Source organism: Daktulosphaira vitifoliae, unplaced genomic scaffold, assembly GCF_025091365.1.
Source record: "Daktulosphaira vitifoliae isolate Bord-2020 unplaced genomic scaffold, ASM2509136v1 Scaffold_1, whole genome shotgun sequence".
Taxonomy (NCBI): Eukaryota; Metazoa; Arthropoda; class Insecta; order Hemiptera; family Phylloxeridae; genus Daktulosphaira; species Daktulosphaira vitifoliae.
Genome location: NW_026099572.1, coordinates 36014215 through 36027060, shown reverse-complemented (window position 1 = coordinate 36027060; position 12846 = coordinate 36014215). Strand labels below are relative to the sequence as shown.

General features: G+C 24.2%; 3 protein-coding genes and 1 long non-coding RNA gene across 9 annotated transcripts in view; 1 reads left to right on the top strand and 3 right to left on the bottom strand.

Annotated features, from left to right (window-relative positions):
* Nucleotides 1-595: 595 nt before the first annotated feature.
* Nucleotides 596-4311, bottom strand: LOC126894334 (transmembrane emp24 domain-containing protein 2-like). Its single transcript, XM_050665273.1, has 3 exons — nucleotides 4006-4311; nucleotides 1579-1824; nucleotides 596-965 (listed from the first exon to the last, which is right to left on the bottom strand). Exons 1-3 carry the CDS (start codon nucleotides 4139-4141, stop codon nucleotides 703-705), a joined length of 645 nt encoding a protein of 214 aa, XP_050521230.1. The 5' UTR covers nucleotides 4142-4311; the 3' UTR covers nucleotides 596-702.
* Nucleotides 4312-5363: 1052 nt separating this feature from the next.
* LOC126894397 (uncharacterized) overlaps nucleotides 5364-12846 on the bottom strand; it is a 30982-nt gene continuing 23499 nt past the window's right edge. Inside the window, exon 2 of the long non-coding RNA XR_007701391.1 lies at nucleotides 5364-5675. This is a non-coding gene — a long non-coding RNA (uncharacterized LOC126894397). The remainder of the gene's footprint in view (nucleotides 5676-12846) is intronic.
* Nucleotides 7217-9422, bottom strand: LOC126894343 (transmembrane emp24 domain-containing protein 2-like). The gene is made up of 3 exons (XM_050665285.1): nucleotides 9086-9422; nucleotides 8778-9020; nucleotides 7217-7562 (listed from the first exon to the last, which is right to left on the bottom strand). The coding sequence occupies exons 1-3, from the start codon at nucleotides 9219-9221 to the stop codon at nucleotides 7315-7317; spliced, it is 627 nt and encodes a 208-aa protein (XP_050521242.1). The 5' UTR covers nucleotides 9222-9422; the 3' UTR covers nucleotides 7217-7314.
* Nucleotides 10305-12846, top strand: part of LOC126894131 (protein NOXP20-like) — an 18962-nt gene continuing 16420 nt past the window's right edge. For 2 of the 6 annotated variants that reach the window (XM_050664941.1, XM_050664922.1), the window contains exon 1: nucleotides 10305-10714. In XM_050664941.1, coding sequence (XP_050520898.1) covers nucleotides 10577-10714 — 138 coding nt within the window. In that variant the 5' untranslated portion in view covers nucleotides 10305-10576. The remainder of the gene's footprint in view (nucleotides 10715-12846) is intronic. The other 4 variants (XM_050664905.1, XM_050664896.1, XM_050664914.1 and 1 more) reach the window with 3 other exon arrangements.

Here is a 12846-nt window from a genome sequence, read left to right as displayed (position 1 = left end):
TAGTTCTGTATAGTATCGTGATACTAAACTGAATAAAAATTGTTTAAATAAATGTATTTATCTCTTGATTTATGTGTGGTTTAACATTTTTAAGGTCTAAGTATCCCTTGAGAAGCTAACAACTATTTTTTTTTAATTTACTACGTACATATTTGATTAGTTTAAATATTAAGAAATGATTCAACTAAGAAAATGACTTGTTTAAAATAACTTTTGAATTCATATTTAGAGATTTATGAATATTTTTATACCGGGGTAATGAATGAGTGCAGCAGAGTTATGCATAATAACAAAATCTGCAATTCACCTACAGTATATATTTAAATATGGTTATATTTTCCGAAATACTGGTTCAAAAATTGTTATCGACAATCATTTTTTTATGCTACTGGTGGTGATATCAGAATAAATTAAATATACGATTAATTTTTAATATATATTTTCTTCTATGAGCTCATTTTATGTAAATAATGATATTACTTGAGATCATTCAAAGTATAAATTGTATAAAATCCTGTCATTGTTTCCATTTCTAAATGTATAGTGTATATATAGAAAATTACAATCTATTAATTTTACAATGATTTAAAAAGACTTGAAGTTTAAACATTTTATTAAGCAATTAAGTTATAAAATTAACAATTGTATACAAATTTAAAATTATCTCATTAATGTATGATCATATATAATACTTAAAAAATTTTAAACTACTCGACTAACTTCGAAAAATCGTTTAATATAATAGATTTGACCCACTGTCATTGATAACAAAAAAAATGCTTGAAGAAAAGCCCAAATTACAAGTCGGGTATTCGTAGATTCGTTTATACTTCTATGCATTTTATCTCTTATATTCAAATACTGCTGTTCGTATTTTGCTCTAGTCAATCCACCCCGTAACATTCTCAACATAGATGCAATTTTCTTTTCCTCTTCACCAATAGTAGTTAAAATTGGATGTTTATCTAATGAATTAATAAAATATAAAATAAAAGTTAAGTATAGTCAGGATCCAACATAATGAAGTTGATGCTTTTTTAAATTCATAAAAGTGAAGGGGTTTTTTATATTTCTGGTGCTGATAAATCCAACTAAATTAAAATCGGATTCTTTTGTCGAATTCATCATTAAAATCATTGAAAGCTGAGAATTTTCACAAATATACATAAAAAAAACACACATCATAAAGTCAATACGTTATCAGCTTAATATATTACATTGATAATAACTAAGATAAGTATTTAACCTTTTTCTTTACTATTGAAAACTCTGTATGTTTACATTCATGGTTGGTTCTAAACCCTATATTTTTAAGTGTATATAAAAATATATTATTTGAGTATCATGCAGGGTACTCGGAAATCGTAGTAAACTCAATATATTTTATATAAGTATAGGATGTTAGAAAATTATAAGCCCATTATATTTTTAAATTCAGGGTATTTTATTAATAAAAACTCTATTTTGTACTCAATGATTTTTGATAAGAAGTCAATCGATACAAGTCTAAATAAGAATGTAAAATAAACTTATAAGATCACATTGCAGTAAAATTCTGCTTTGTGAAACAAATAATACCTTTTTTTTCAGTGTCAACGTCTTCATTTTCTGGTTCAACAACTTCCATATTGAATAGTAAAACTTTGGATGTTTTAGTAGAAAATATATTACTAAAACAATATTTGTACGATCCTGTTTTCGCAGTATTTATAGAAAACTTTCCACTCGACTCACCCGACTGATCGTGAATCATTTTTCCATCTGGATCCACTACTGTAACATCAATATCTAAGAATCCTCCTTCAGAAACTTCATACGTCAAAGCTTAAAATAAAGTATATAGTTAATGTTCTTGCAAACATAAAAACTATTTAAATGCAATAATTATAACTAATAGAAATAATACGGGGGGCAATGAAACGAACGATTTTAAAATAACTAAAAAAATGTATAATAATTATTAACAAATTATTTAATTCTATTTTAAAGTATATGAAAAACATAAAATGCGATACAAATTTTTTTTAATATTTTAAAAACAAGATAAATTAAAAAATATCAGTAACAAGAAAAATATTTTATAAAAAAAAAATTATGTTATAGTAAAATCTGATTCTCTTTTCTAAGATATGATTAACTTTCAGATTATACACTTGCAGAGAGATCTCAAATAGATATAATTTAGTAATAATAAATGTATTAATCAAAAAGCATAACTTTTAACCAAAAAATATATTACATTCCCTAATTGAAAAATATAATAATACAATAAATTTAGTTAGGTTTATAATTAATAATTTATTAACTGGCCTTATATAAATAATCTAGTATAATTATCGTATTTGGCATAAAATATTTAACTTTTTTTTTTAAGAATTAGCGTTTTCAAAGAATAAAATAAAAGTAACTAAGTAAAAATAAACAAAATCAGTTATGACGAATTTTTAAGACTTTTACTGTATGTAGAGTTTTTGTGGACTGTTTATTAAGGAAACAACTTTGAAGTTATTATTTTTGAATTTCTTGTAAAATTTCCTTTACTTAAGTTTTACTTGCACAGTTTTAAGTTAAGCAAAAAGAAAGTTATGAAACATAGATCAATTATTTCTTTAAAATTTGCCTCTTCCACTCAACTTAATAGGTCCGGAGGCACGAGTTAACCTTAACGGAACGGTACCAAATTTTGCACAGCTAATTTTTTTGAGCATTAAAAAAAAATTAAGGGTTAGCGTAAAAAAAAGACATTTAATATTAGAGAGCCACCCTAATAATTAGATACTACCTTATCGAGATAACCCAAAGTTACCACGAGTTTGTTTGATAAATACCTTAAATTAGTTACTCAAAATTAGAATTGAAATTAATGTTTTGACTTACCAGTGGTGCCAATCTTAAATTTTACACGTATTGACGGATAATGAAAATTAAATTGAGATCCCACCACAATTTTTTTTTCTTATTTTTGTTCATTACTTTCACTTAATCGACTTTTTCATAAAATTATAGACATTATACAGAGTGTTCAGTAAGTCAGGAAACGGGTTTCTATTGTTCTCATTGTTACTAAACACCCTGTATAACTCCTAAAGACAATGACTTGTAATCACAATACCTAAGTGAAAGAATCGACGCCATTGTGGGTTACTGAATTGTGCTATGTTAATTTATAGATTTACATAAATTGAATAATTATTAATTTTTTGAAATTCCTACTGTACTAATGTTCAATAAGTAAGATAAAGGATATTAATTACTCCCATTGTTAGTAAAAATTAAATTGTTACCTTACCTTTTGAATACTCTATATAATGTCTTAAATTATTAATTTAATCAATTTAATTAATGATTTAATATTTTTAAAATATGAGCATAATTTTTACTTTCATACTATCGTGACAGGTAAAAAAATCAAATTTCAAGACCTAATTTTACATGCAATCCGGTGCGAATACAAGGGGATTTAAGAACAATCAACCCCTCCATCAAAAAATAAAATTAATATTATCTTATAAAAAAAGTTTCTTAAAAAAACTACACTTTACGTTAATAGAAACAATGTAAACACTCAACATTTTTTCTGTATCCACGCCTGAATAACATAACAGCACATAAACTATCATTTTTTGTTATATTGTTCCAACAGCACACGTTTTTTTGAACTTCTTTAAACTATTTACAATAATAATACCTATACATTTATTCTTAATAACGTACAGTTTAATCATTTATTATTCAACATTTTTTATAATGGCAAAACACTGTTTGACAATACATCGTGTTTAAAGTATACTAAAGCATAGCTTTAAGTAGTTGTAAATGAAGTTATTGTAATATTTTAAAAATACAAAAATCTGTTCTATGTATTATTTTATCATAATATATAAAAGCTATTATTTCAAGTAAAACAATAATACTTTTATATTTTCGTATACAATTTTTGTACATACTAAGCATTTATTGTTTAAGCAGTTCTATTACTTATAGTTTGTAATATTGTGGACTTACTCATTACACTTCCTAATGAAACCTTTTCAAAAAAACATTCTTCATGTTGAGCATCAACTGTTAAGTAATAACTAAGTCCTTGTCGAAAGACAAAAAATAGAAAAAACAAATTCTGAGTACAAAATGACAAGTGCATTATGTAAAAAATATTAGTAAATTAATCAAGTGACAACACTATGTCAAGCTACTTCGTAAGAAATTGAGACTCAAATTGACTTATAATTTTTTAAGTTAATTCATATTTTTTTCAATTTATAATAACTTTAATTTTATAGAATGTAACATCGTAAAACTTTTTTAGTTTATATGAGTATCTTTAAAGTACTCTCGACATTGTACAGTTGTTTTTTTATTGTAAATAATGACTTGTGTAAACGTTGCGTTTGACACGTCATTGAAGCCTATTCGAAATTCCATTGGTACATTTTGGTATTATTTGCTAATAGTTAAAAAACTTAGGAAAAGAAATATCTGATTTTCATCATTGACATTTAATACTATAAAAATTAATTGTTCAATTTTAACAAAAGGATTCAAGAAGCCTCAACAACTTTCATTGCAAGGACTAATAATGGAAGGCTCGAGGAATGAATGGAAGGGTTTTGAGTAAAAAAAAAGATCATCAAAATAATAATTTAAAAATCATAACACAGAATGTGGAGGTGAAAAATTCCTTATTACTTTACTTTTTAGAAATCTCACTTGGACCTTCTTATAACCAACTCCTAAATGCGACTGCATGATTCTGCTAATTAATTTTCCAAATATCCATGGTATCCATTAAATGAAACCATTAAAAATTTAAAAATTAATTCATAAAAAAGCGACAATAATATATTATAATATTTTAATCCTCCAACAAAAAAAATAAAGAACAATCAAGATTTTAAGTAGTGGAGATAAGATATACTAGAGTCCAGCATTGTTTGAAGTCTGTTAGCTGTCGCGTGTTTCAATGTGTACGTGCTTGATTATATACTAATTTATATAAAGAAGAATTGTATAAATTACGATTTTTAACTTATGTGGCGGTTTACTTAATAGAAAACGTTTAACTCTTTTTAACTTTGAGTAATTGCTTCAATTTTAGATTGATATAGTACTAAAAGACATAGGTTTTTTGGAACATTATCTAAATTAAAAAAAATTGTTTGATGTGATATACTGCACGTAATAAAATAAACTCCTATACTTAGATTAACTATTGGAATTTAAAAAAAAATAATAATAAATATTTAAAATTGTTAGACTCATGTAATTTTTAAGTTATTTTAATATGTAAAATAACCAAAATCGACTGTTTTCAATGATTAAAATGTTTAGGGATATTTTAGCTTCGATGCGTAGCGGAGAAGGTATTAATTTTACTATGATGTGTTTTTTTTTTTTTTTATGTCTGTTGCCACTTTTTCTCAGCTCTCACTGGACCGATTTCTTTGAAAAATACGTCAAAAGATCACAAATCGTATCTAGTTGAAGACATTACCCTTAAAAATTGAAAAAAATTCCCTCGTTCCCCGCAAATGGGGGAAATATCCAAAAAAATTACAAATTTAAAAATCGCTAATTTTCGAAATTTTTTCACTTTTTTTTCTTAAAACTTCCATAACTTTTTGAAAAATCAACAAATCAACATAATTTTTTTTTATACTAAAACCTTAGATATTTACCTTTCATTTGATATCATTTTTTTGAAAATCTATCACTTAACCTGCTCATTGGGGGGGATTTAAAATGGCAACTTTTTTACAAAAATTAATTTTTTCAACTTAATTTTTGAAAATGTTCCGGAAAGACTGCGTCCTTTAAACATATATCAAATTAAAGCTTATTTTATGTACTACAAAATGAAAAAAAAAAATTTGTCCCGACGACCTATCTTTTATACGCAAATGGCTGCCGTATTCAAAAAAACACTATTTTTGTGTTAAAATTTTCGATTTTCGATTTTTAATTTTCAACTTAAAAATGCTATAACTTTTTGAAAAATGTATATATCAGCACAATTTTTGTTTTCTAAATACATTATAAGTACATCTTTCATTTGACATACTTTTTATTAAAATTGGACAATTTCCCCTTATATAGGACGCGTTCAAATGTTGAAATATTGTAAAAAATATAGAACTTTTTCAACTTAACTTTTGAAAGTGTTCCGGAAATACTGCGTCCTTTAAACATATATAAAATTAAAGCTTATTATATGTACTATAAAATAAAAAAAAAAAATTTGTCCCGACGATCTATCTTCTATGTGCAAATGGCTGTCGAAAATTAAAAAAAAATGTAATGTTTGCGATAAATATTACCTTTTATCGGAATGTTTTTTGTGCTTAAAACTGTCATAACTTTTTCAAAAATTAACAAATAAAAATAATATTTTCTTGTATTGAAACCTTAGATATTTCCCTTTCATTTGATATAATTTTTTTTGAAAATCTAACACTTATTCTGTTCACTGGGGGGATTTAAAATAGTAACTTTTTTACAAAAATGAACTTTTTCAACTTAATTTTTGAAAATGTTCCGGAAATACTGCGTCCTTCAAACATATATAAAATTAAAGCTTATTTTATGTACTACAAAATGAAAAAAAAAAATTTGTCCCGACGACCTATCTTTTATACGCAAATGGCTGCCGTATTCAAAAATATGCTATTTTTGTATTCAAATTATGGGTTTTGTATTTTATTTTAATAGAAGTTGATGTTAATTTTGCAATTATCCATCAATTTTTTAAAATTAAACACTATCTACAGATTTGCATCGAAGCGTTTCTTATGATAGTGATTTTAATCACTGTCAGATTAAATCTATCTGGACCCAACTATGCAATGTCTCCACTATGCCGCGACCCCACTGTGCTACCGTTTTTTTTTTATTATAGAATGAAGGGAAACTTTTAAAATTAAACATTTATAACACTACAGCTTTATTTGTAGTATTTTAAGTTATCCTTGAGTAATATTAGTCCAGTAAAAGAATTCTGTATTATCAGACACAAAAAAAAACATAGCCAAGTAAAACCAATAGTCTTTTGCTACACATTAACATTCAAAGATGTATAGCAAATTTTCATCAATAATGGCAATTGCGTCAGTACTTCCTTTAGCATAATTATGAAATATAATATCACTAAAGAACAAAAGTGATACTATATATTACTATTTTTACATAAACACTTCATAGATAAAAATAAAAAGGCAGATAGTTATAAATTTAATATAATATATTTTATCTTATAAAAACAAATTAACATTAATTTTTAATTTTTATCAAAAGTGATATTTATAATATGATACAAAAAACTTACACAACTCTCCTAACTTCAAAAAATCGTTTTAAATAATATACTTGTCCTATTGTCATTGAGAGTAACACAAATGATTCAAAAAATGACCACATGACTACTCGTTTATTAGTTGATTCATTAATAGCTCGGTGATTTTTATCTCTAACATTCATATACTCTTGCTCATGTTTAACACTTGTTAAAGCAGCTCCTAAGTTTCTCAACATAGTCTCTAATTTTTTATGTTCACCATCTTCTTCACCAGCTATACAAAAAGTAGTTTAATTAAACAATAATAAAGTATTTAACTCAAAAGTGCTAATAATACTAATAAAGCCTAGAATTACATATACTTTAAATTTTGTTTGAGCTACTTAGAAGGCACTTGGGAACCTTGTGCTACTTTGTCATAGAATTATATAGGGTGTAGAAATATTTTTTATTTTAGGGGAATTAACCCCTATTTTCCCAAAAATATAATCCTGGTAACAACACATTACAAAGTTTTCAAGTCAATTAAAATAAATTTGTAAAATTTGTTTTACGGTGTGTTTAGAGTAACATACCAAAATCGTTTAAATGCATATAATCTTGGTACTACTTATAAATATTATTTATACAACAATTAGTTATTTCTGAATTGGGAATAAGGAAATTAAGTAAAAAAATTAATTAAAAAAACATTATAAGTTAGTAGTTCTGGATTTCTGATGAAATTCAAATTATATCATTGCATTACATTGTTATTAAACAGGAAATTGTCCAATACATGCATAGCATTTAGAGAAAGTTTAGAGTATTAAATTATCCACTATAAAGTTTACTTTGTAATAAGGATATATATATATATTAAATAATGATGTAAATATATAATCTAGACCAATTACTTAATTTAATTTAATTTATTTAGTACCATAAAATTTTTGTTATGCTAGTTAACACTGGTAAAATTATGATGAGTTAGAAATTTTTTTACTTTCCAAGTAATTGGTGTACATAAAAATGAACCTAAACAATAATTTAAAGGAATGATATTTAATAAATATTAAGTTTTTAAATACAGTTAACTTTACTAAAATTCAGAAATTATGAAATATTAAGCTGTACCATTTAATTTAATTATTATTAATTAAAATTTTCATTCTTATAGAATGGTAGAAATTTTGAAGATAAAGATTTATTAAAATAATAAAAGATATAGGATTGAAGTTAAAATCTGTTGCTGAGTACCAAAACATGTTAAATGCAAAAATATGATTTTTAGGTTTTACATATTATTTGTTATAAAAGCACATTTTTTTGTATTTAATATACCTATAACTTCAATATAAAATAAGCTCTTAAAAAAGATGTGTACTAATATTGCCATACATTACATGGTAGCTAAAATGTTTTAATTATCTTTTCTGAAAAAATGAGCTTTCCACGCATCATATTTGAGCTTTCAAAATTCTAAAATATAAAAAGTTATTATACATACGTTTACTCTCATTTTCAAGTTCTTTTTGTGGTTCAGTTATTTCCATGTTAAACAAAACAACTTTTGGTGTCATTGTTGACATTTGATTACTAAAACAATAGGTATATGCCCCTTTTTTCGCAGCAGCAAATGCAAATTTACCACTTGATTCTCTTAATCCTTCATAAATTATTTCATTATCTGGATCCAATATTTTTACATCAATATCTAAGAAGCCTCCTTCTGATATCTCATACATTAAACCTAAAAATTAAATAAAAAATTATTCTTATGAGTACTCAAAATTATTTAGTTACAAACGTTTTCACCTAATTTGGTTCCAATTTCCACTTTGTCAAAAAAACATTCTTCAGCATGAGCATCGACTGTCAAAAAATAGCAAAATCCTTGACGAAAAATACTCAAAAATAAAAGCAATATTAATAAGTTAAAAGACGAAAGCATTTTAATAAATTGAATAATAACAATTTATAACGAACTTTACAAACAAAATTCCAATAATCAATGTTTCGAAAATTTAAAATTTCAGCTTGAAAAACATAATAAAATAAACTAAATCTACTTCACAATATTATTAAATGTTGTTAAAAGGAAGCCGCTAAGTCAGTCTTATTTTTCTGACTTATCAATACTTAACATTTCTACACTCTCTAATATTCAGCAGACACGTCACCGTAACTGATAATAACCAATAACTACCAATAAAATTATTATTGAACAATTTCAATGTTCGCGCTCTAGTGGATAATTAAAATGTTATTAAAATAGAAAATGTTTGCCAAACGAACAACATTTAAACATAATAAATACATATAATAAATAATAATTTATAAAAATTATATTATATTTATAGAACTTTCCTATTAAATTATTTATTTCGCAGTTTTATAAAAATGATAGTATTTAGCTCTCACAATGTAATAATGTCAAATACAATCATAAAGTTTCTGCTTAATGAAGCTGTGATCATCTAAATGTATTAAGTTATATTTACAAATTATCAAAATAATAACTAAATACCATTTAATTTTAAATAATGTGAATAAAAAAAAAAGAGTATACCTGAAACATTTTTTTTTTTACTTTATGTTTTATTAAATTTTTAAATTAAAATATATCTTTAAACATTTTACGAAATACTTTACTATTATTTATATATATATATATATGTTGTATACAGAGTGAGTCACGAAGATTTAACAAATTCAATATACATTCATTATAAGTAATGAATGTGTAAAGTAGTGATCTAAAAAATTACATCAGTTTTATTCTCGTTGAATCTTTTAAGATTCATTCCAAAACCCTATCGAACATAAAATCAGTCGTATAAACTCAAAATATCGTTTTATTTAATCACTCACAGAATTACAGTATTCAATATGAAATATTTAGTTATCTTGCTAATTTTTAATTTTTAAAAGATATCATTTATTCATAACTCTCTTAGTTGCATTTGCCTTATTCTACCATGATCACGCTAATTGACTATGCCGATTAGATTATCTTGGGCGTGGTTAAAAAGTAACCATAATAATAATGTGAACATTAAGCCAGTAATCCACAATTCAGTGACTATGCTCTGTCTCTTATATATTTATTTCAAATAAGATATTTACATGATTTTATATTTATCTAGTCTAATTATAATAACTAATATTAAAAATCATCCTGAATCATAAAACAGTGATTAACAGCAATAACTATAAAATATCTATTACTCTTTTATACAGGATATATTTAATATTGTTATAAAATAAAAAGTGAGATTTTTTCATTATTTTATAAAGGTTCTTGATATGGCTGACGTAACTGAAAACGTATGTGCTGAGGTGGATGAACAATACATTCAAGATATTTTATTAAACGACTATGGTTTCATAGACGGACAAATTCGTAAATTAGATGGTTATGACGACAAAAATTTTCATATAACAGTTAGTATCTTTACTTTTTATAAATTATTTTTTTTTTTTCAAATAATTTACATCATTTGAAAATTACTATATAACTGATAATAATATAATACTAATAATAACAATTATAATATTATTCTTAATTATTATGAAGTTTTCTTAAAAAGTAGTATTTTAATGTTAAGTAAAAGTAAAATAAGTTTATTACGGTTTTAAAATTAAAAATATTAAACAATATAATTGTTTTTAATAAATAATATTAATACATTAAAATCGTTTTTTAGAAATATTTCATTTGAATAACAAGATTTTGATAAGTTTCTTTCTCTATATCGTTATCATTCTTTTAATTTCTACCTAGTGTGAACTCTTTGGTTTCAGTAAATTTAAGTTAGACCACAGAATAGATTAAACCAGAATGGACACTGATAAAAAAATTACATGTATTCTTATGGGAGTACGGTAATTTTGAGCTTATGTCGCTCAGTGTTACCATAAAAACAATAAAATAAATAATTGTATGCATATAATTCATTGTACTGTACAATAATTGTACATCGGCGGTTGATTTGAACTCTAAATGTATTATTGACATGCTAATTATTTTAGAAAATTTGCATAGTAAATTTTTTGGATTTATTTTATTATTATTTCTAAACATATAACACCATTTTAAAACTTTCAATTAATGTTTTCATTATGTGTAATTAGTTTGTTTAATATATTTTTTATTTTATGTATATTTAATAAAGACTTATTTAGGAAAAAAAAATTATTCAATATCCACATAATATTAAATTTATTTAAAACATATATTACAATAATTTACAAATATCATATACATAAATAAATAATTTATAGATGAGTTAAAATAGACAATTTCCTATTTTAATTTTTTTTTCAGACATTAAATTTTTATTTAAAAATTTTATAGCTGTAAATATTCTAAATCTTGTAAACAAATTAATTAAATACAATTTATCAAAACATTTACAAGGGTGGTTAAAAGGTACATTACAAAAATAATTTTTTAATTCGGCTCCAACTCCATCTACAATAGCAAGTGTGGAAAAGTTATTAATAAAAATATTTTCTAATTCATTAATACCAATATTTACCATATATTTTTCATATTTACCAATAAACCATGTTTATAAACATTGTGTTTACAAACAAACCATTAATAATGGTGTTGAACAATGTGACCGTATATAAAGAAAAAAGGGAATACATTTTTATTTCTTAAGTGGCAACACTGAGCGACATAAGCTTGTTATCAGCAAAAACTAAGAGTGTCACTTCTGGTTTAATCTATTCTGTGGTGGCAACTTATTATCAATTTTGATAACTGTTATTGTTACCATAGCTACATGAAAAATTATTCTGTATTGTTACTTTCAAAATAACAGTTTCTGTTATTTTCTCAAAAAAATGTTATCTTTGTATAAAATTCTTGATAACGATGAATAACTGTTTTAAATGTTAAAAGACTGCTGAAATAAATATTTTTACTGATAAGTAAAACCCGTTCTATATGCTCTAAATAAACAAAAAAACGCTACAATTATCAGTTAATTAATTTTTATAATATTAAAAATTGATGTAGTTTTTTATTCTAAATAATTTACAGCCAAAATATTAATTGAAATATTCTAATTTCCATAATCTTATTTTATGAATAAATATGAATTAATACCAATTTATTTTTTCAAAACTAACGATAATTTTGTCTAAATTGTCCCTATAGATTTTTAAATCACTGATTATACAGAGTGTATTATATTGTACTTAACTAATTACTATGTGTAGTGTATCTACTGTATTACGCTCCATTTTACTCTAGTATTTAAAAAATCAAAAACAAGTTTTGTCTTTGGATAAAAAAAAATCGAAAGTGCGGTTTTTAAGTTAATGTAATTTTTGGCTATAGGTGAGCTGTATGCACAACGTGGAAGAATTTTCATCTATGAGTCATGGTAAAAATAAAGTGTCGCTCCAAACTATCCCTCTCTTTACCTGTTCGAAATCTTTAAAATCTAATATTTCAAAAACCGCTTGTTCAATTTTAGCTTCGATGCGAAGCTGAGAAGATATTGGTTTTACTATGATGTGTTTTTTTTTTTTTTTTTTTTTTTTTTTTTTTTTTTTTCTCC